Source organism: Delphinapterus leucas, chromosome 3 (assembly GCF_059928025.1).
Source record: "Delphinapterus leucas isolate spDelLeu-1000000601 "Yukka" chromosome 3, BTC_Dleu_Yukka2, whole genome shotgun sequence".
Lineage (NCBI taxonomy): Eukaryota > Metazoa > Chordata > Mammalia > Artiodactyla > Monodontidae > Delphinapterus > Delphinapterus leucas.
Genome location: NC_143131.1, coordinates 13,326,195 through 13,349,711, shown reverse-complemented (window position 1 = coordinate 13,349,711; position 23,517 = coordinate 13,326,195). Strand labels below are relative to the sequence as shown.

The 23,517-nt window shown below is 37.5% G+C and overlaps 1 protein-coding gene across 1 annotated transcript in view; it reads left to right on the top strand.

Moving 5' to 3' along the window:
* DNAH5 (dynein axonemal heavy chain 5) overlaps nucleotides 1-23,517 on the top strand; it is a 205,660-nt gene that overhangs the window by 83,303 nt on the left and 98,840 nt on the right. The window contains exons 39-47 of the mRNA XM_022581405.2: nucleotides 1,768-1,902; nucleotides 2,767-2,874; nucleotides 4,811-4,964; nucleotides 9,629-9,775; nucleotides 12,304-12,545; nucleotides 15,222-15,398; nucleotides 15,829-16,030; nucleotides 17,284-17,426; nucleotides 18,330-18,464. Of these exons, the coding sequence (XP_022437113.2) occupies nucleotides 1,768-1,902; nucleotides 2,767-2,874; nucleotides 4,811-4,964; nucleotides 9,629-9,775; nucleotides 12,304-12,545; nucleotides 15,222-15,398; nucleotides 15,829-16,030; nucleotides 17,284-17,426; nucleotides 18,330-18,464 (1,443 nt within the window). The remainder of the gene's footprint in view (nucleotides 1-1,767; nucleotides 1,903-2,766; nucleotides 2,875-4,810; nucleotides 4,965-9,628; nucleotides 9,776-12,303; nucleotides 12,546-15,221; nucleotides 15,399-15,828; nucleotides 16,031-17,283; nucleotides 17,427-18,329; nucleotides 18,465-23,517) is intronic.

Sequence of the window (23,517 nt, the reverse complement as noted above, 5' to 3'; positions counted from 1 at the left end):
TCCAAACTTCTTCGAATCTAGGTTATACCCACAGGTTCAACTATATTCCATTCTCACTCAAAACATTCTTGGTTTCTTCTGATTATTGCAGCCTTTACTCACTGATTCTTCCCTTTTCCCTGCTGTTTCTTGCAGGTAGAGAAACTCCCACATCACTGACTCCTGCCCTCTTCCTCTCTAATTTCATTTCTCCTCCTTCACTCCTATTGCCCTTGTTCACAAGGTCACGAGGTCACAAGGGAAATGAAATGAGTCCATGTGTACAAAACAATTGGCCCCATGCTGATCCCTTGGTGAGCATTCTGTGAATCTCACTTCATGCCCACAGATTTAACAGAGTCTAATGCTGATAAGTTTTCCTTAATTAGTTCCACTCACCAGTACTTTCAAGTCATTGTTATTGTACTTTTATGCAAGCTTGCTCATATTTTTATTTTATTGCCACAATTAGAATTTAAACCCCTTGAAGGCAGGAACTCGGCCTGAATATTTTTATGTGCTCTATCCTCCAAACGATTGGTATTAAGTGATACATACTGCTCCCAATTAGCAGACAATGTTTTTTTTTCAATAGGTTTTTAGAATTATGATGAAAAAATATTAAATTTATCACTTAACCATTTTTAAGCATATAGTTCAGTAGTGTTAAGTAAATGCACATTGTTGTGAAACAGATCTCCATAACTTTTTTGTCTTGCAAAACTGAAACTCTATACCCATTAAACAACTCCACTCTTCCCTTCCCCCCATTCCCTGGTAACCACAATTCTACTTTGTGTTTCCATGTATTTGGCTACTTTAGATAGCTCATATAAGTGGAACCATACAGTATTTGTCTTTTTGTGACTGGCTTATTTAATTTAGTATAATGTTCTCAAGTTTCATCCATGGTGTAGCATGTGATAGTATTATACTTGCTTCCTTTTCCTGGTTGAAAAACATTCTTATTTTTAAATGTATGCCATGTTTTGTTTATCCGTTCATCAGGCAATGGGCATTTGGGTTGCTTCCACCTCCTGGCTATTGTGAATAGTGTTCCTATGAACATGAGTGTTTAAATATCTTTTTGAGACTCTGCTTTCAATTCCTTTGAACGTATTCCCTAAAGTGGGATTGCTGTATGATATGGTAGTTCTATTTTAAATTGTTTGACCAACTGCCAGGGATACTCTTTCCTATAGTGGTTGGATAATTGGTTTTTAATTATTCACTTTATATGTGCTGAAATTTGGCATGATTGAGCTTTTATAAATACCTATCAAGGGGACAACAAAGCTGGGAGCTTGACTTTCTGATTTGTCCTTATTGTTTCCCCCTCTAGGTAATCCTGGAATGTAGCTACTTTTCTTTCTCCTCAATACCCCTGTCTTTTAAACTTATATGATGTTCATGAGTGAGGTCTCAGTTTAATTCTGGTTCAGAATTTTAGCTTTCAAGATATGAGGAAATTTTCTTATGGATGATTGGTTAAGAAGGGATCAAGGGGACATGTATCTCCAGGAGGAGATTTATTCCTTTCTCTCTGTCAAGATCTATTAGTTCTGATCTAAGGGCTTAAATTAATGATGGTACAGGAGAGGATTCTTTTGGGTATTCTCCATTTGCTAAAAAAAAGAATTTGTTGATAAAAAAATTTATTGCCCCACTAACTGTACAAATTTTCTAAAGGAAAATCAGCATTTATTCATTATGTCTTTGTCAAATTTGTACAGTTTCTATGGGTAAGTTAATATTGAAAATAAGCCCAGTGTACCTCATATTCTTCAGGTACATTATGACTTTGGTCTGCGTAATATTCTGTCTGTTCTGCGAACTCTGGGAGCAGCCAAAAGAGCCAACCCCATGGATATGGAGTCCACAATTGTCATGCGTGTACTACGAGATATGAATCTTTCCAAACTGGTAAGATTCACAGATGGAAATGTTCCACCCACTTAAATTTCAGTTTAACTAAGCACAAATGCAATTAGAAATATTTATTTAAAGTGCTCATTTAAAATGCTTAATTATCAAATAAATACATAGAGCATAACATAAATTTAAATTACATAGAGCATAACTTTAAATTACATTTTTTCAGGAGCAAATTTTGTGGTGGCTCATCTCTAGTCTAACACGTCTATTCCAATAGAATTAAAATGGATTTTTAAAAATCCACGTCTTACATTTCCAGATACCTTGAAATTTTTGTGCTGTAGAGCTAAAATCCCTTTTACCTTTGTGAAAGTAGACCTTGGAAGGAAATTGTATGTGAATTTTACAAGTGCGTAATAATTTCACATTCTCTGATTTCACAGTAGAGACTGAACAATCAGTTGTCCACTATCAGTGGATCCATGTACGGGATGACAGAATGATATATTTTTATTTCAAAATAAGAGTATGAACCAAATTCCAATTCATGAATTTGCCACTAGTCTCCTTTTAAAAAATTATTTTTAAGTTAAATGAGAAATTGTAGGTTATTTAGTAAACTCCCCAATCTGGTGGTTTTATGGAAAGGTTGTCATGTAGGCAACATTTTCTTTCCTTCTATTTCCTTCCTTTTTTTTTTTCTCTTCTCCCCCCACACCCCTTTTTTAAAAAACTGATTTTTAATTTAGTAAACATGATGAAAATATTTCTCAACTTCAGTGGAGGTGATATTTTATTTATTACTGTTTGTGACAAAGTAATCTGGGCTGTATTGGACATCTTCAGTTTATCTGATATTGCCATGTTTATGCCAAAAGATTTGGTCTGATCTCCCTTTATTTTCTTTCTGAGATTGATGAGGATGAACCCTTATTTTTGAGTCTGATTGAAGATCTCTTCCCAAATATTCTTCTGGACAAGGCCGGTTACCCTGAACTGGAAATGGCAATTAGTAGACAGGTAATATATTTCACAGGACATCAAGTACAGTGTCCCTTTCATCTGAACTTCATGGGAATCAAGTGGAGCTGTTGTGGCCTAAATCTACAGGTTCCGAGAACAACACTGAGGCTGTGACTACAGTTTTAAGAGAAGGCGTTGCTCACCACTGATAGAGCTTTTCCTCCCAGGGGGTCTCCTACCATCACTCAGCTACAGGTCCAGTTAGCCATGTGCTAGTGGCCCCATTATTGATGGAGACCATTCCACACCAGATTCCCAATGAAATGTGATGGGTCAGCAGGGGCCGGTGGAGCTTGGCCGGCTGCATTGCCCATGCTGGTTTTGTTTCTCTCTGTGGCCCTGGTGTTTACCACATTGCTTTGGTCTCAGGACTGTAGCTACTGAGTGTCATTTGCAGTGATCTCATATGGCTCCTTAGCTGTCATTCTTTTTCCCCAGGCCCAAGATCACTTGTGATTTCTTCCTTGGGCTCTGGGGGGGATCCATCATGTTAAGTGTATCATTAGGTGTCTGGATTTCCCATGATACTTGGTGCAGCTTTAACTTTTTATAGTCTTCCTAGGAATGGAAATGAATCATGAAAACCTTGTGCCTCAACTTCCTTTCCTATGAAAAAGAGTTTTTTAAAAAAAATTTTTATAGAAATGGTGATTAGCTCATATTTATAAAATACATTTCAATTCTTTGAAGATATTTGTAATAAAAATCAATATGGTAATATTTTGTGGCCATTTCCCCTTTAAATAGCAGTATATAAAGATCTTAATTTCCTAATCAGGTAAAAGTGATAATTCATTTTGCAAATGGCTTCTTCATCACATGGCCAAATTAATTGTAGCATTGCCTAAAAAGCTAAGTATAAACTAATTTATAAAGTGACTTACATTAGTAATTTATAGCATATGAAAAATCTGAAGAGAAAATACATAGCACAAAATGATACACGATTATTATCCAAAATTATTTAAGTAAAAATAAGAGCATCATTTATAGTGAATTTAAGCATAGCATGATGGTTAAGAGCATGGACCATAGGGATGAATTTCTTGGGTTCCAATCCCTACTCTATAACTTAACAACTAATAATCTTGGATAAATTGCTTAGTCTCTTTGTGCCCCAGTTTCCTTACCTATAAAATGAAGACACCAATAGTACTAATCTCATAGAAGTTTAAACTTAGAATAGCATTTGGCAGCGTAGCTTCCATACATGTGTTTGATAGATAAAAACTATGCAGAAGATTTATAAAGATGGCTTGACATTGATATGGAATATCAGTCAACTTGGTATGCTTGAAATTATCTTTTAAATTAAATATCATCTTTTAAATTAAACATTTAAAACACATTTTGATATTTGAGCCTTTATTCTTAAGTTGCTCCTAATACATACATTCAATAAAATGTTAATATAAGTGTATTTAATTCCCAAAGTCAACTGTAGGTGTTTCTTGTTTGCCTGGGATATCATTTTGATTATGTTCAGCCTGCTTTTGCCTATGTATATATATTTTTTATGCAATATATATTTTACTGGGAATTCCCTGCCAGTCCAGTGGTTAAGACTCGGGCTTTCAGTGCCGTGGACCCGGGTTCCATCCCTGGTTGGGGCACTAAGATCCCACAAGCCCTGCGGTGCAGCCAAAAGTATATATATTTCATTGTGGTAAAACACATGACATAAAATGCACCATTTTAACTGTTTTTTAAGTGTACAGTTCAGTGGCATTAAGTATATTGATAGTATTGTGCAAACCTCACCACTGTCTGTCTTCAGAACTTTTTTCATCTTTCCCAACTGAAACTTCATATGCATTAACAATAATTCCCCATTTCTGTAACCTCGCTCCATGTCTATACTTATTTTGAGCACAATGATAAGTCCAGATATCTGTTCATGTGGCCCAATGTGGGCGGTTTGTTATGTTTTCAGGTTGAAGAAGCTGGTTTAATCAACCATCCTCCTTGGAAGCTGAAAGTCATCCAGTTGTTTGAAACACAGAGAGTGCGGCATGGAATGATGACCCTGGGGCCTAGTGGAGCAGGGAAAACCACCTGCATCCACATCTTGATGAACGCCATGGCAGGTAAGGGGGCAGTCAATCTGGAGACACATTTAAACTGTTGTGATACATATGAATGCCCCAAGAGGGACACAAATGTAGATGTATGTTAGCATATATTTATAGGAGGGAATGCTACTTTTTTGACTATTAGGTAGATTTTAGAGATAACACAGTACATTAATGGATCAGAGGAGAAAAACGTTTTTTTCCAGCTTTATTGTATACGAATATAATTCGGACACATAACATGTGCAAGTTTAAGGTGTACAGTGTGTTGATTTGATACATTTATATGTTGCAAAATTATCACCATAGCATTAGCTACCACCACCATCGTATCACATAATAACCATTTCTTTTTTGTGATGAGAGCATTTAAGATCTACTTTCATAGAAATATTCAAGTATATGATACAGTATTATCAGCTATAATCACCGTGCTGTACATTAGATCCTCAGATTTGTTAATCTTATAAGTGGAAGTTTGTACCCTTTTCCAAAATCTCCCTATTTCCCTCACCTCCAATCCCTGGTGACCTGGACCGTTCTACAATCTGTTTCTCTGAGTTTGACACTTTTAGATTCCACATGTAAGTGATATCATACAGTATTTGTCTTTCTCTGTCTGACTTATTTCACTTAGCATAATGTCCTCAAGGTCCCTCCATGTTTTCACAAATGGCAGGATGTCCTTATTTTTCATGGATGAATAACATTCCATTGTGTATGTATACCACATCTTCTTTATTCATTCATCCATTGGTAGACACATAGGTTGTTTCCATATCTTGGCTTTTCTGAATAATGCTTCAGGAAAAACATTTTTTTAAAGTGATTTTATGGACTGTGCTATATGTTTTACATACGTTATACCATTTAGTTTTCAAAATGATCTTGAGATGTGGCTATTGTTATCCCCATTTTGTACAAAAAAGTCAAAATTTAACTTCAGAAATATTCAGTGTCAAAAAGATGGTAAATGATGAGACTCAAAATTAAGGTCAGGTCCCGTTAATGAAAAAGCCAGAATTTTCCCAGTAAACCATACCATTTGCCACTTATGACTTAACCCAAGATGCTACCTCTCAATAAATATAATTCTAATCCCAACTCTTAAATTCTATGTATTGAAAAATCACCCTAATTATAAACTAATTTCCCACCCAGAATCAGATATTTTTCTTGTGAAGTGAAATAAACGTATTCATTTTCCAGATGTCCCTAAGTTTTACATCTAAGTCCCTAACCTAAAGTTATCTAAGGATACTGGGCATTACCTTTTTCATGATTATTCTTGTATTCTCTGGTTCTGATTAGACGTTGACGACTTCCTTCTTAAAAGTATTCACAGCCCTTAGCGATGGCAGTTCCAAAATTTCACAGAACTTTGGCTGTTAGAATGCATCATACATTGTCCCACAAGGAAAAGCTGCCCGGCTGGGTTTCCAGTCAGCTCATGGAACCCCAATGCATCGATATTGGTTGGTGACTATGGTCTGTATTTATTCTAGGGTCCTGCATACATTAGATTTAGTCTCAATTTCCTCAGCTATGGGACGAAGTGAATTCTGTACCTCAGGACTCTACCAGGGGGTCTTCATACTGAGACAGGCTTATGCTCTCAGCTAGCACCTACCTCCACCAAAACTGAGAGGTCACACCTGCAAAACTTACCACATGGTTTTCATGTGTACTAGTAAGGTTCTGCTTTGGGAGTTTTACATAGCATTAAAATGATGTATTCTCCTTCTCAAATTATGCTTAAAGATACTTTTGTTGTTGTTATGAAGCTGCCTTCTGTTAACAATAAACTACAAATGCACTGGGTACAATGACTTGAACAAAATGAGTACTAAGTATTAAACAATAGAGTTACACTGTGTATAATATGTCTAAATGATGTAATCAATATGGCATCACTGATTTTGGAGAAGTTCTTTGCAAAGATGAATAAATTATTAGCCTATTTGCTGTTTATTAACCTGTTCTTGGTATTAGTATGTAGGGTAAACATTTGTTATGTTAAATGACATTGATTTTTTACTGAAAACTTTGATTATCCAAAAGATTGAGAAAGTACTTGGGTTAAACTTCTGCAAGACCCATGTATGTTATTTGTTCCCTTATTCATCATGTATTTGTTCATCAAATATCTTTGATGTTCTGTACTTTGAGGTTCTGTACTAGAAATGGGAAAGCAGGCATGGAAAAAAAATGACCATGTCTAAGGAGTTTACAGTGTAGTGTAGTGACACAGGTAATTGTAACTCAGCATGGAAGATTGGACATGAAGAAGATTTGGACAATTATGATGTAAGCAGAGGCAAAGGAGATCAGAAACCTTTTGAAGGAATTCTAGAAAGGCGTACAGAGCAGGTGCTACTTCATCTGAGGTTTGCGGGTTGAATAGCAGATGGATAAAAGGCATTCTTAGCAGAAAGAAGAGGCTGAGCAGGTAGGAGGGACTGACGAGAGCTTGAAATGCCTGGAGAAGCTCTCTGGCATGGATGAAATCTAATTTGTGGGAGTGGGGAGATGAGGAGGTATAGAAGATGCTATTGGTGCCCAGGGCCGCATCCCTTTGGCCCTCCCCTGCTACAGATGCAGCTGTTGGAGAGTTTCTCCCCCAGATGCCAGCGGTGTCTCCCGGTTTTTCAGCCTTATGACTTTCCTTGAAGCTAGAGAACTGGCTCAGCCTGGAAGAAGGGGTTGGGTGAGAATTAATGCTCCTGAGGCAGCCATACCCTTAACCAATGAGGCAAAGAGTGGAAGGGAAATGTCCCACCTCCTGTCTTTTAGAGGGACACTCCATCTGTGACCAGCTCACCAATGAGCCCTTTATTGGCTCTCTCTCCTTTCCTGTCTCACTCTCTCTTTCCCCTAGAATCCAGACTCTCAGTTCCCATGTCTTTGTCTCAGGCTTGGCTTCCAGGGGGAATTCAAATTAGTACAGAGGGCATGGCATGAGAAGCTTTGTAAGTCATAATAAATACCGAGATTTTATCCTGTGGGTGATGGGAAGCCATAGAGCTGGGGAGTGGTGTGATTAGCCCTGTGTGTAGAAGACCATCCGGTGGCCACGTAGAGAATAGACTGGGACAGGAGGGGCTGTCTGGGAACTTCCATAAGGAGGTCCTAAGAAGGTGACAGCAAGAAAAGGGTGCTTACTCTGGGGCAGAGTCCATGAAGGTGGAGTGATCAGGACAGTCAAGAAATGCCTAGGAGAAGAGTTAAGAGGAATTAGTTTAACCAACATTTAAAAAGTCAACCTTTTTTTTTTTCCTTAGAGTGCTCTTATAAAAATGTTATGGTATCATATTTTAAATGAAAATGATATAATTCTACCTACAACCATAAGGAAATAATTTTTGATAGTTTCTCTTGTATGGGCAACAGACCAAGTCCAGTTTTCACCTATGATACATTTGAAGAGGTTGCTGGCCTTTTGTAAAGTGTGATTAGATTTTTAAAAAATGTTGCCAGTCTTACGGATATCATGTATTGAAAAAGCTGAACTGTGACTAAGTTGAATTTTTCAGCACTGTAAAATATTGTAAATAATTACCCTGATTCTTTTTGTGATTTTGGAAAAAGAGAGCTATTCTCTAATTTTCTAGATAGGTTTTAATGTAACACCTTTTCCAGTGTACATATCTATGTATGTGTGCCTGTGTTTGTCAATCTTTCACACAGTGTGTAATATTTTAGCCTCTATTTTTATGATTTTATACTTTAAATCTTTAAACTTTTTAAATTGAAATACAGTTGATTTACTATATTGTATTAGTTTCAGGTGTACAGCGAAGTGATTCAGTTAATACATATACATGTATCTATTCTTTTTCAAGTTCTTTTCCCATTTAGGTTATTACAGAATATTGAGCAGAGTTCCCTGTGCTATACAGTAGGTCCTTGCTGATTATCTATTTTACATATAGTAGTGTGTATATTTTAATCCCAAAGTCCTAACTTATCCCTCCCCACCCTTTCCCATTTGATAGCCATAAGTTTGTTTTCTATGTCTGTGAGTCTATTTCTGTTTTGTAAATAAGTTCTTCACCATTTTTTTAGATTCCACATATAATATACTTTAAATCTTATTCTTCAATTTTTTACTTAGTAACTACCGTCCCCTATGTACAGAATCCATCTTATTTAAGAATAGTTTTAGGGTTTGAAAGATTTGAATACCTTTTCTGAAGCTGACCACAGAAGAAAAATCCTTGATTTTTGTAACATTAGTTTAGCTGATTTTTTTCCAAATGAGTAAGACCATATCTCAGCAAATCAAAGCTATTAATGGAGAGAATCAGGTATCTTTAAGTGACATTTCAGATATAAGGGTTAATCTAATACGCCATAAACCAAAAGAGTTTTGAGCTGTGAAATTTGAAGAACTTCCATCCTACATTAATTCCTTCATCACTTCCAGCATGGTAGCATTTTCCCCCTTATGTAACATGCAATTTTCTTTTCCCGAAGATAAAAAGTGCTTTAGTCAATAAAATATAATGAGGGTAATTATGATAACTTGAAATGCAGTAAGACATGTATTTTCAATGTAATTTTGCATTTTTTCATGTTTTGAACACCTGCTGACAGTACACTGCAAATTGGTGCAATGTTGCCTAATGATGGCTCATTCTACATGGGAGTTGTTTAAGATTTGTATTTACTTGGTATAGATTGTGGAAAACCACACCGGGAAATGAGGATGAATCCCAAAGCGATTACGGCTCCACAGATGTTTGGTCGGCTTGACGTGGCAACAAATGATTGGACCGATGGGATATTTTCTACTCTTTGGAGGAAAACATTGAGGGCTAAGAAAGGTAGAAGATGAATTACAAGTATAATTTTTGACATGTACTTCTAAATAACATCCTTTGTGGCTATTTAAAATTAGTAGAACAACTGTAGTCTCCATATTATATCTTATCCTAGACCAAGAACTCATAAATCAGTATGATATTTGTGAATGTTGAAATACTGAAATGACTGGTTAGTGTATTTAAAACACCCCCCCCTTTTGTTTTTGGTTACAAAGGGAATTATTTTCCTTTTGAAAAAAAATTTCTGTATTCCTTTGAAAACTTAGGATAAAATAGTTACAGAAAGCTGTTAAGGAACATTGATAGTACTGTATTCAAATGATTTCATCATCACTGTTTTCACTGAAGAGTTAAAAAGTGGTACTCTTGTTTAAGTATGGCCTATTTTTAGAAAACCGATTCTCCTATAAAATCACAGGAGGAAATGGGCCTCTTTGGAAAGAAAATTGTGTATATCAAAAAATGAAGTCTAACAAATTATTCTCTTTTAGATGTATACGGGTGTTTTGTTTTTTGTTTAAACACACTCCTTAAGGGCTACTGGTTCACTCTGAATATTCTCTTACTTAGGGACTTGAGCCCAGTGTCCCAGAAAATAAGCTCAGATGGAAGAGGTGATAGCAATTCTCCTCTCACTCCTGAATAAGTAAGAGAAAAGCACAGTGCAAGCAATTGCAGGGACAAATAAGAATATAGGAGGAGGACAAGACATTTGGTCTTACTTCACGAGTCCACACTTTGGGCAACAGTGTTCTGTTGAAAAACGTTTAAAGTGGCACCACTGACGTTCTCTTTGAGAGAATGTGGCTGATTAACCCAACACCAATTGTTAAAAGAGAAAAGAAAGCGCTTCATTTCTAAAGTGTGCTCATATTAGAAATTGCTGTTGTTATACGGGAATAAAATAAAATTTTGTGTCTGATTTGTTCTAGTAATCCTGTGTAAACACAGATCCAGTAACCAAATGTTACCTTAAAGAATAGGTGCTTAGAGAGGTTTTTTCTTAAGTCCTTTCTAGAAAGGCAACATATGCTTTTTCTTTCACAGGGACTCTGGTGATCAGATCATCATTTTACTTAAACTGCTAGTTGAATGAGCATGATTAGGAATTTCATAGCATTTGATTTGACTTAGAATATTCCACAGTTGTTAAATTAGAGATAAAAATTAGAACTGCAAACTTGGTCATGGTGTTGGTAAGTAAGAGTAACTAGTGGTTAAGAAATTAAGAGTAACTATTAAACTGAATACCTAAATTTACAAGGGCGTTTCTGTTGGACATTCTATCGATTCTCAGTATAACCCTGCTCTCAGTAGTATCTGGCACAGTTAATCACTCTTATTCTTTTTTTTTTTTTTTTTTTTTTTGGCGGTATGCGGGCCTCTCACTGTTGTGGCCTCTCCCGTTGCGGAGCACAGGCTCTGGATGCGCAGGCTCAGCGGCCATGGCTCGCGGGCCCAGCCGCTCTGCGGCATGTGGGATCTTCCCGGACCAGGGCACGAACCCGCGTCCCCTGCATCGGCAGGCAGACTCTCAACCACTGCGCCACCAGGGAAGCCCAATCACACTTATTCTTGAAACTCTTCCACCACTTGACTTCAGGGATACTTTACTGGCTGACTCTCCTCCTACCTCTGTTTCACTGAGAGCTCAGCCAGAGGGAGGAAGCAGTGGAGGAGACCCTACCAGAAGGCTAAACGTTGAAGTGCTTGTGTCCTCAGACCTCTTGTCTCTATCTATACTTATGATCTAGAAGAAACTTACCCAGGCCATGGTTCTCAATGCCATCTCTAAGCTGATGTCTTCTACATTTTAATCTCTAGCCCTTGAATTCCCAACTCAACAGCGCTATGGGCTGTCTGTTGGACATCTCAGACTAAACGTGTGCAGACCAGAATGGATTCCGTGGTTCTGCCTTTCTGACATCACTCACATCCCTTTCCCCCTTCCCTTCTTCTTTCTAACCAGGTTTGACTTCCTGCTGTTCCTGGAACATGATCACCCTAAGCTTGTACCCACTTCAGGATCTTTGCAACTACTGTTTCCACTGCCTGAAAAATTCTAGCTCTAGATCTTTACATCACTTCATTCTCCTCCAGAAGTACTTCATTGACCACCTTATCTAAAATGCCTCACCCTCTTATCCTGCTGAATTTTTCTTATATATTTCTTTGCATATTGGTTTGATTGTCATGTCTACCCCTTAGAAAGTCAGCTCTGTGAAGGCAGGATGTTGTCTTTTTTATCACAATATCCCTTGAACTGTGCTGATACAGAGAAGGTGCTCAAGGAATATCTGTTCAATGAACTAATGACTTTTTCTTGATTATGGGCTTTAAACAGTGCTATATAAAGAACAGGAAGAGTCCTATGTGACAAAATACGATAATCGTTTAGATCAAAGCTTTATTTAAAAAATTAATGAAAATTACATCAAATTATAGCACTTCTTCAAGCATAGTAGTTATGTATATATGCATATATGTGTGTCTATGCTTTTCTCCCTGCCCTTGGCGGGATGTTCTAGGGGACCATATCTGGATAGTTCTTGATGGGCCAGTAGATGCCATCTGGATTGAAAATCTGAATTCCATTTTGGATGACAACAAAACTCTAACCCTTGCCAATGGTGATCGGATTCCCATGGCTCCAAACTGCAAGATTGTTTTCGAACCTCATAACATCGATAATGCTTCGCCTGCTACTGTCTCAAGAAATGGGATGGTTTTCATGAGTTCTTCTGTCCTTGATTGGAGTCCTATTCTTGAGGTATGATTGGAATCTTTTTTTTTTTTTTTTTTGGTATAATTAAAGAGGGAAACAGATCCTTTAGCATTCTTTTAGAGTGTGCGCTGATTTTTCGGCACACCTGTTGGTGTAATTGCATTTTAATGCTGATGTTTGTGGAAGATCCTTGAATGCTCTGGGACCTTCAGCCCAGGTTGTCCCTTACCGGTTTCTTCAGTGCTCAGGGTTCTTCAGTTCTAATAATTTTAGACCTGTGAATTACACCCTGTGGGCTGGGGAATAATTGCAAGGCCTAGGTGAATCAATAATCCCACTAGGGACTTCTCTGGTGGTCCAGTGGTTAAGACTCTGAGCTCTCAATTCAGGGGGCCCAGGTTCGATCCCTGGTCAGGGAACTAGATCCCATATGCCGCAACTAAGAGCCCGCATGCCACAACTAAGACCCAGTGCAGCCAAATAAATAAATAAATATTAAAAAAAACAATCCCACCAAACTGTGAGTGAATAAGGAAAATTTAATTGTATCACTTTGGAGATTCATGATATTTTAAAAAGGTACTCATTCAGTTGCTCGTGGATTCCCATGAACACAACTGTCTTAGAATATTAACTTGAAGAAGAAAATTTATTAAAATTCATATAAAGAATTTTTATGAGATTCAATAGTCATAACGTTAGTTTTAAGTTCGCACTTGGAAATAATATTTCAGATAATATCTTTTCAATTCATGGTAAGGTATATTATTTTATTACTACCAATGTATGTTAGAGTATGTTGATTATCATAAGATTATAATTGAATGCCTTGCATACTTAGATATTTTACTAAATAAATATTATAAGGCAGAATGCTTATTAGACAAACCACCTGTAAAATCTTTTTTGACATTGTTGGTCAAATTATTATTTTCATTTACATAAGTTTTTCGGAGATAATTTTGATTGAAAACTTATGAATTCATATTTTAAATCAAGTAGATGAAGATGTGAAGAAGGAGGGGATTTTAAAGCAAAATGATACTGAAGTACAGTTGGATATGTCATTGAAAATGCTTCTGAAGATTTCAGATTTCACAGTTAAATTATCCATCCTTTAAGAAGAATACAGAGCAAGAGTCCTCAACCCTGACTTTGCAAGAATAATCACCAATGACAGTTCTTTAAAATACAGATGACTGGGCTTCCCTGGTGGCGCAGTGGTTGGGAGTCCGCCTGCCGATTCAGGGGACATGGGTTCGTGCCCCGGTCCGGGAAGATCCCACATGCCGCGGAGCGGCTGGGCCCGTGAGCCATGGCCGCTGAGCCTGCATGTCTGGAGCCTGTGCACCGCAACGGGAGAGGCCACAACAGTGAGAGGACCGCGTACCGCAAAAAAAAAAAAGAAAAAAAAATACAGATGACTGTGTCATACCTCAGTCTATCAATTTAGAATCTGAGGAGGAAGGTGCAGGAGTTATTGTTTTTAAAATTTTTTTTTTTTTAAAGTACCACAATGGATTCAGCCTTGGTAACCACAGATGCAGCAAACTCCAAGTGAAAATGAATTTGTGATTTTCCCCCAAATACTTTAAATTCACAAAGGCTTTTAAACAATACTTTTACACTATTAGCTAATGAATATTTACAGTTTGCTATTTACGAAATGAGCTTCTATTATATCTGTCCATGTTGAGGCTGAATAAGGCCTTTACATTAGCGCTAACTTGCTTACAAATGGTTAGCAAGAAGCAAGACTCACAAGACTGGAGGTGTTTAGAGCAGGGCAGGGCAGCCCTGAGAGAACTACTAGAGGGCAGACCAATGGGGAAGTTGTGTTCATGGGAATCCACGAGCCTCTGTGAGCCACGCTGATTACATAGCACCATCAACTTGAAAGTGCTATGTTTCGTTTTTGTTGCTGTGCAATCACGTTGAATTCATGAAATGATGGATGATTGAGAATCAACATTTTTATTGCTTCTGTTCAGAATCTCTAAGAATGACCTGATCTCTTGATGCCAAGGGAACTTTCCTCACCTGAAGAAAATATTGTGTTAAGTGATATTTTGTTATGAATCACATGTAGTTTCCTAAGATTGGGTTTCCAGATGACTAAATTCCCCATTTTCCTGAGTATTCTTTGATATTTTTTCTACACTGGTTATTCATTAAATTAGAAGAAATAAAATTGTGATAAACCTTTGTTTCCTATTTTGAAAAATCTGGGGATGGATTTCCTTTGTTCATCTTTTATTCCTTTTTCTTTTTCTAAGTTATTTCCATATATATGCCTCCTCATTTTCTCCTAGCATATTTTAATCAAGAGCCGAAGACGTTTCCCTCCATCTTGCTTCAAGGCCTGAGCTTATGTGTAGTGTAGTAGCTGAATGTAGGGATGTTGGAATCAGACTCTGGGTTTGAATTTTGACACCTACCAGCTGTGGGATCCTGGTCATGTTGCTTAAACTCCTTGGGCCTTGGTTTCCTCATCTGTAAAAGGATAATAACAATTCCTACCTCACAGAGTTGTTTTGAGCATTAAATGAGGTAATACATGAAAGAATTTATATCAAGGTCTGGTACATCAGAAGTGCCGTATAATCATTAGATATTATTATTATTATTGTTAACCGATATTTAGAAAACTTTTGTCCAAAAATGGCCATTTTTCTGGTGTGCTAATACATTCAATTAATGCATTCATCTGCAAACCAACAGGGCTTTCTTAAAAAACGTTCGCCTCAAGAAGCTGAAATTCTTCGTCAGCTGTACACCAAGTCATTTCCAGACCTGTATCACTTCAGTATTCAGAACTTAGAACACCAGATGGAGATGCTGGAGGCCTTTGTGATCATGCAAAGCATCAACATGCTTCAAGGCCTGATCCCTTCCAAGGTAAATCACTTAACTTTCTAGAACTCTCTCTCCTTTTAGCTGAGCCATACTGTGCAGGGTCTGTGATATTTGAACATGATTCTTAGAACCATGGGGAAGTGGGGAGGTTTCAAACATGGACACTGCATATTTTGTGTTTTTCTTTCATTTCTTTTTTTTGTTTGTTTTTTTCCACAAAGCAAACCACAGATTTGTGGATTAGGGGCAGGTTCTCAGTCGTCTAACAAGCATTCAAAATTTATTTTGGAGACCAGCTTGGTATTCCCAGAGATCAGTTCTGCATTTGTTCTCCAGTTTTATTCATCTTTCCCTCATTCTTGTTTTGGGGGAAAACTGTTATCCCTTTTAGATCTTTGCTATTTTCATTAAAATGTTAAAGCCAAGTTTTGCTTTGAGAATTAAGTAAAAGAAAAGTTTCTTTCGTGCTCAGGAACAAGGTGGGGAGGTCACGCCGGAGCACCTGGGGAGACTCTACGTCTTCTCCCTAATGTGGAGCGTTGGGGCAGTGCTGGAACTGGATGGCCGGCGCCGCATGGAACACTGGCTGTGCTCCCAGGAGAGGCTAGCCTTGGACCTGCCGCCTCTAGCAGGGCCTGACGACACCATGTTTGACTATTACGTCGCATCTGATGGTGAGCCCCTCTCTTCTATCCATCCATCACACGTGGGACCAGTTTTTTCCAAAATGGCTAATATTTACACTCTATTTATCTATCTACCTATCATCTATCTATCATCTGTCAATCTATCATCTAGCTAGCTAGCTATCATCTATATTTCTAAATGGTAATTAAAACTCTTGGCTGTAAAATTGAAATGGAAATGTTTATGTGCGTATGAAAGAGAGTCAATTGTTTCTTTTTCAAATATTTATTTCAATTGAGTTCCAAATGCACATTTTCTTGTTAACTTTCAAAAGTTCTTTCTGAACTTTTCATGAAATAAAAACAAATTAAAAAAAATCACCAAATCAGATCCATTTCAGCCATTCATTCGATATAATCAGCAACTTATAAAAAAATGACAAAGTAGGTATATTTTTATGAAATAGGTGTGTATATCTATACATCTGTGTCTATGCATGTATTGCAATACTTTAAGTTTATTTAAATGTGCATACATATATATAAAGTACATATATACACATATATGAAGTACAAATATACATAATATTTATATATGGCATCCTAGGATGTTTTATTTTTGGTTTTACAGTTAGGGAAGTACATAATGAAAAATGACTTTAGGTATATACGACTATCACTGTCCTGTATTTTTCTTTTTAATAAATTATTTATTCATTTGGCTGCACTGGGTCTTTGTTGCTGCGCGCGGGCTTTCTCTAGTTGCGGCGAGCGGGGGCTGCTCTTCGTTGCGGTGTGCGGGCTTCTCATTGCGGTAGCTTCTCTTGCTGTGGAGCACAGGCTCTAGGCGTGCGGGCTTCAGTAGTTGTGGTGCGCGGGCTCAGTAGTCATGGTGCACGGGCTAAGTTGCTCTGTGGCATGTGGGATCTTCCTGGACAGGGGATCAAACCTGTGTCCCCTGCATTGGCAGGTGGATTCTTAACCACTGTGCCACGAGGGAAGTCCCCTGTCCTGTATTTCTATACACACTTTTTGTTTTTGAAAACCTACATGTTTAAAAAGAAAATTCCAAGATACTTCTTACTATTTCCTAATATTACCACTTTGGGAATAGTTTCTTGGGAAATTTTGACTCAGCGAACACATACTGAAATACTTAGATGTCTGAATTTAATGAATTTTACTTTGTGGGGAATTTTTGGAAGATGGCTTCATGAGATTCAAGGAAGTCTGCTCATTATAATTAGGAATTAAATTATTAATAGGAATAAGAAGATGTAAATGTTCTCTGTTCACCTCAGGTAAATGGATGCACTGGAAGACGTGTACTGAGGAATATGTGTATCCATCTAATATCACCCCAGAATATGGCTCCATCCTGGTGCCAAATGTTGACAATGTGAGAACTGACTTCCTAATTAAAACCATCGCTAAACAGGGCAAGGTATGGCTCTTTCACTTTTATTAAAAGTAACATATTTAAAAATGTCCCTTGAAAACATGAAGCATCTTGTGACCACCTAGAAGGGTGTGATAGGGAGGGTGGGAGGGAGATGCAAGAGGGAGGGGATATAGGGATATATGTATACATATACCTGATTCACTTTGTTATACGGCAGAAACTAACACAACATTGTAAAGCAATTATACTCCTATAAAGATGTTAAAAAGAGAAAAAATACATGAAGCATGTTGCATTTATTTTAGAATGTTTTATGTTGCTGTTTAGAATAAATAAAAGTATTAGCCAAATTAATATACTTCTTTTATTATTCCTCAGTAACAATATTAAAGTTGAATAGCTTTAATTCATAATTAAGTAATGATTTTTCATATATTGAGAGAAAGTGAATTTTGACTTGTTTTTCTAAAGAGAAATCCTTCTCTTTTGATCATTATATTATTTTGCCATGGCTGCCATAACAAAATACCACAGGCTCGGTGGCTTAATCAACGAACATTTCTTTCTGTACAGTTCTGGAGCCTTAAAATGCAAGATTAAGGTGTTGGCGGGTTTAGTTTTTTTGGAGCCCTTTCTCTCTCCTTGGCTTGCAGATGGCTGTCTTCTCACTGTGTCTTCCCATGGTCCTTGTGTGTGCATCTTTGTTTTTCTGTGTGTCAAAATGTCCTCTTCTTGTAAGGATGCCTGTTAGACTGAACAAGAGCCTACCTTAACGGCCTCATTTTTCATGTAATCATCCCTTTAAAGACCCTGTCTCCAAATGTAGTCACACTCTGCAGTACTGGGGGTTAGGGCTTCCACAGATAAATTTTGTGGGGACACAATCCAGCCCATGACAATAATTTTATTGTATTTCTTGGATTTCTTTCTCAACTCCTATCTTAGGCTGTGCTGTTAATTGGTGAACAAGGAACAGCCAAAACGGTCATAATCAAGGGATTTATGTCAAAGTACGATCCTGAAAGCCACATGATCAAGAGTCTGAACTTTTCTTCTGCAACCACCCCGCTGATGTTTCAGGTACTGGCTCACTGGTGCTGCTGGTTCAGCCCAGGTTTGTGATAAGCTTTGGAGGCTCAAATCTCATGCTGTTCTGCTGTACCCACTGAACTTCATGTGCACTTTCACAGCCATAGTAGATCCCCTACATACGTCTTCCATTATCTCTATTTTTCTGTTGCAATAGAATCTCCCCCTAGTTAGATGATAACATGTAATCTTAAATTATGGAGAAATAAAAAGATTATATATGGTGTTAAAAGCCTCAGCACTGTTTAGAATATCTCTGTAGAAAAGCCTGTGGACATGCAAAATCCAGAATTGAAAGAAATTTTATTTATTCCCCACCTAAACCTACTTCTTCTCCCTACTGTCTGCTTTTCTGTGGGTGTTACTATTATTCTAGTCATTAGGATAGACACACTGGAGTCATCTTTGATGGTCTCTCTCTTGAGTCAAGGGCTGCTAATATATCTAAGGAAATACTTTTCATGTTGTTTCCTTTTTCTCCCTTCCCCCATCCACCTCTACATAATCTACTTCATGATTCCACAACAGGGTATTAGCATCAAAGAATCTTGAAGCTGGTCTTGCTTCAAGCCTGATCTTCTTCAAATCTAGTTTCTATTCTTTTTCCAATCTCTGGTTCCTATTTATCTTGTTGTTCACTGACTTAACATTCCACAATGGCTCCTATTATCAATTGCAGCAAGGAATACAGTCTTAGAATCTTACCACATTAAGGATTTTGCTTACGGTATCATTGAGGAGGAACAGAGAACAACTCTCAAGTTTGCATGGCTTTTGTCAATGGAACTGCCAAGATTGACCAGGACTTGCAGTGGCTAACTGGTTCTTTTTCTCCTATTCCTAAATTATTTAAGAAACCGGAGAGTAAATCTTAAACTTCAGTCCATGCTTTAATTGTTTGCAAATAATCTATGATACCTTTATTAGAACGTTAATACATTAATAAAAGATACATTTTATAAATTGAAATGTATGAAATGGTACATTTGAAAAGATACATATGAAAAAGAGTTAGGAAAAGGTACATTCATAAACTGAAAATGGAAGGGAAATTTTCAGGGGAATTCAAATCCAAAGAACTTCATTTTTGATTAACTTCGTTGTTCTTTAGTTGTTGGAATGAAAATATCAAAGAGCAATGAAAATTCTTGAGAACAAGGCTAAATCATGACTTTTTAATCACTTAATGTAATTGGTGACTACAGAGTGCCAAAAAACTAAGACCATTGATTAAGTTTCTAAATAAGACTGTCAAAACATTATGCTCCTCTGTTAGAGATGGAATTTCCAAAACTGGCTAGCCTTCTATCATTAATGAATATCATTTACACACTGTTGTGTTGGGAAGGTCTGGATCGAAGGTGAACCCCAGATTGCAGTGACTCAGCAGTGGTATTTTTGTGTTTGGGGAACTGCACACTAGATTATCCTAGGCTGGCAAGGTGCTAACATTATACACATTCCCTTGATACTATTTTATATTTTTAAAACTTTGTTTTACTTTTGGAGAACATCTCTTTAAAGGTTATAATATAACCTTACTTGTGGATGCTGATTGTTAAGCATTAAATCAAAGTGTGATTTTTTTTTTTTTTCATCATGTAGAGTAGCTATCTAGCTCTTCACATTTCTTGGGAGTGGATTGAATCTTTAGGGCTGCAGTGCAATTCTGACAGCAACCGCCTGGAGTTAGTGCAGACTTCACAGGTGAAGGGCTCAGTCCCTACAAAACTTCTCTCACTGCAGAACCAGCCACAAGCTCAGGGGTTCCCAGGCTACCAACACTTCTGAACAATTGGCTGCAAACTGAAAGGTTTCTATGACCCTGTCCGTTTTGATAATTCACCAGAATGACTCACAGAATTTAGGAAAATGCTATGCTTATGATTTTATTATAAAAGATATGAATTGGGATCAGCCCAAAGAAGATGCATAGGGCAAGGCCTGGGAGGGTCCCGAATATGAACCTTCTTTGTCCTCAGGATGTATTACTCTCCAGGCATATCTATGTATATCAGCAACCAGGAAGCTCACCTGAGCCTCATGTCCAGAGCTTTTACTGAAATTTTATTACATAGGCATGATTGGTTGGCCATGTGATTGAAGCAAGTCTCCAAACCCCTTCCCCCTGGGAAGTCAGCTGATATCACGTGGTTTAAAGCCCTAACACTCTAATCATAGTTTGGTCTTTCTGGCATGAGTGGTCTGAGGGGCCCACAATGAATAACAAAGACGTTCTTATTATGCGGGAAATTCCAAGGGTTTAAAGGCTCCCTCCTAGGAACCAGGGACAAAGGCTAGCCAAATTCTTTAGTAGATGGCAAGGAGTTGTCCCATATTTTTGCTAGTAACTCTTGGTGATATTTACACCTCTCAGGTGGTAAAGACCTGTGCTTTATGTCTCTGTAGCATGAAATACTTATTAATTTCCTAGAAAAAGGCACACGTAATCTAGAAAACATCCTGTTTATTAATATACAAATTCATAAACCATGTAATAAATTTCTAGAAGCAGTACCACATCGAAGCATAATAAGTTGGAAGAAGAAGAAAACAGGTTTTCATAGCATGAACATCTGTATTCTTTAGGGTTCCATTATCTGATCCACAGCTATTGATGTTTAACCCAAGTCCTTCCTGTCCCTCCGTAAGGAGGTGGTCTCAACACTTCACTATCCCTTCTTCTGTTCAGGCGCCACAGGATCATCTGGCCTGTTTAGTGCCTGTTTTGACTGCTAAGCGTCAGGGCTTTCAATTAAGCTAGACTCGTTAGCTTTAGAAAACTTCCAATTAGCCAAACTGCTGTAATTAACTTCCTCACTATAATTTTCAGCCGTTCATGCTAAACAAGGGCTGATGGAGCTGAGCATTTGTCTCTGTGTGTCCCATTTATTTGGATCCAAACCAAATTGAAACTGTAGATGAGAAAATAGATACCGTCCATCCCTCCCGTGTTGCCATGATGGCACATGTGTCAAGGGCACACGTCTGTTTCTTGACAGGTTGTTTTCATCTGAACTTCCTTTGTTTTTACCATGGTGTCACTTTCACATCTTTTATCAGCAGGAGGACAGACTCTATGTCCCTCTTTTCCTGGGACTGTCCAGTTAACTTCTGTTGTCTCAGATGAATAATGAATAGCATCCCTGTTACTATCCAAAGTATGAAGTTTGGACCAAAATCATATGGTCACCCTCTTTTTGGCTAAGGAAATTTCAGTTAGTCTTTTAAGAGAGATGATTTTTTTTTTCAAAACAAATATTGTTTTAATTTTTTTATTTTTGAAAGTAATTCACACGTACCTTTAAAAATGTAAACAATACAGAAAATAAGACGAAAAAGAAAATTTCTTAAGAGAATTTCTGAAAAGATTTCTCTGTTCTAAAAATAATCTCGAAGTACTCCGAGTGCAACAACCGTCTTACAAATGTTTGTGTAGCAATAGGTTTTGTTTTTTAAAAATGACAATTGTAGAGCTTGGAAGGAAATTCCACATTTTTTCCTAGACTCAGAACCACTTTTCCTAATGAAATCTTATGTAGAAGACTAATCTATCAAACAGGTAACAAGGGATTTGCTTTGATGGAATTGGAGCTGGCCTCCTGAAATCCCTTCCAACCTCCTTCTTGCTTCCTGTAGGGGCCCGTGTGATTGAAGAAAATCCTTTCTGTGCTTCAGAGCATAGCCTGAAGACCAGTTTCCAGAGGAGACTCTTAAGATATAATATGTGAAAGTATTTTTTTATGGTAAAAAGCTCTCTAAAAATGTCAGGTTTCACTGTTAATATTAACACACTCAGGTTAAGGAAGATTGAAATACTCATTTGAGTTCCCAGATAGTTAGTTGGTGGCAGAACCTGGGTGAAAAACCAAGTTCCCATGTCTTCCACTGTGCTTTTCCAGTTCACCCATCTGATCCTTCCAATGACTTTTCTTTATTCCTATTAATATTAAAATGGCTGATTTATCACAGTGCATTTTTAAATTTTTATCTTTTAGTTATATATTATTATATTTTGATGTTATTTTTGATATAATTTTACTTTTTGTAATATGCTGTTGAGAATTTTAAACTTTACTAATATAAGCCTGTTTTCATTTGGTTTTGATGAGTTACAATAAAATGGAAAGGTAGATTTCTTAATAAAAAGCATAAGCTCTCCATTTTTATCTTTTAGCTAAATAGCAGATACATGGAAGCCTAAACTTAAGTATATTTTATATTTCAATTTGATTGGATGTAATATGTATGAAAAATGATTTAAGTGCTGATATATAGAGATACCATAGTAATAAAAAATATCTTTCATTTTTATGATGCATTAAATTCACTAAGTACCTTCACATGTATTATATCATTTATGGATAATATTCTGTTGTATGTATACACACACATACATGTACATGATTTATGTATCTCTATACACATTCCCACTTTTTTTTTTTTTTTTTGTGGTACGCGGGCCTCTCACTGCCGTGGCCTCTCCCATTGCGGAGCACAGGCTCCGGACGCGCAGGCTCAGCGGCCATGGCTCACGGGCCCAGCCGCTCCACGGCATGTGGGATCCTCCCGGACCGGGGCACGAACCCGCGTCCCCTGCATCGGCAGGCGGACTCTCAACCACTGCGCCACCAGGGAAGCCCACATTCCCACTTTTGAGCTGTGGTTCAGTGACTTATGTGGTTTAAAATGACTTATAAGTCATAAAGCTAATAAGTGGGGTAAGTAGCAGTTTAACCCCTTTTTTTCTAACTTTAAACCCAGTCAGAGCTATTGCATAAGGCCATTGCAGTTTACGCACATTTTGTGTTATGTCCCATTCACAGAGACAATAATGTGAATAGTGAACCCAAGAACTGGGCAGTGCACAACCTCCTCAACTGTACCTGTTCCTCCCCCTGGCTGGGGAAACAGACATGTGTACAATCAAGTATAGCTGATGTGATAAGTGCTACTTATGGAGTAATCTAAGTACCCTGGAGCCCAGAGGAGGAGGGGATTCATTTCGTTAGGGAATTACAGGACTAAATGTAATGAAAGAGTT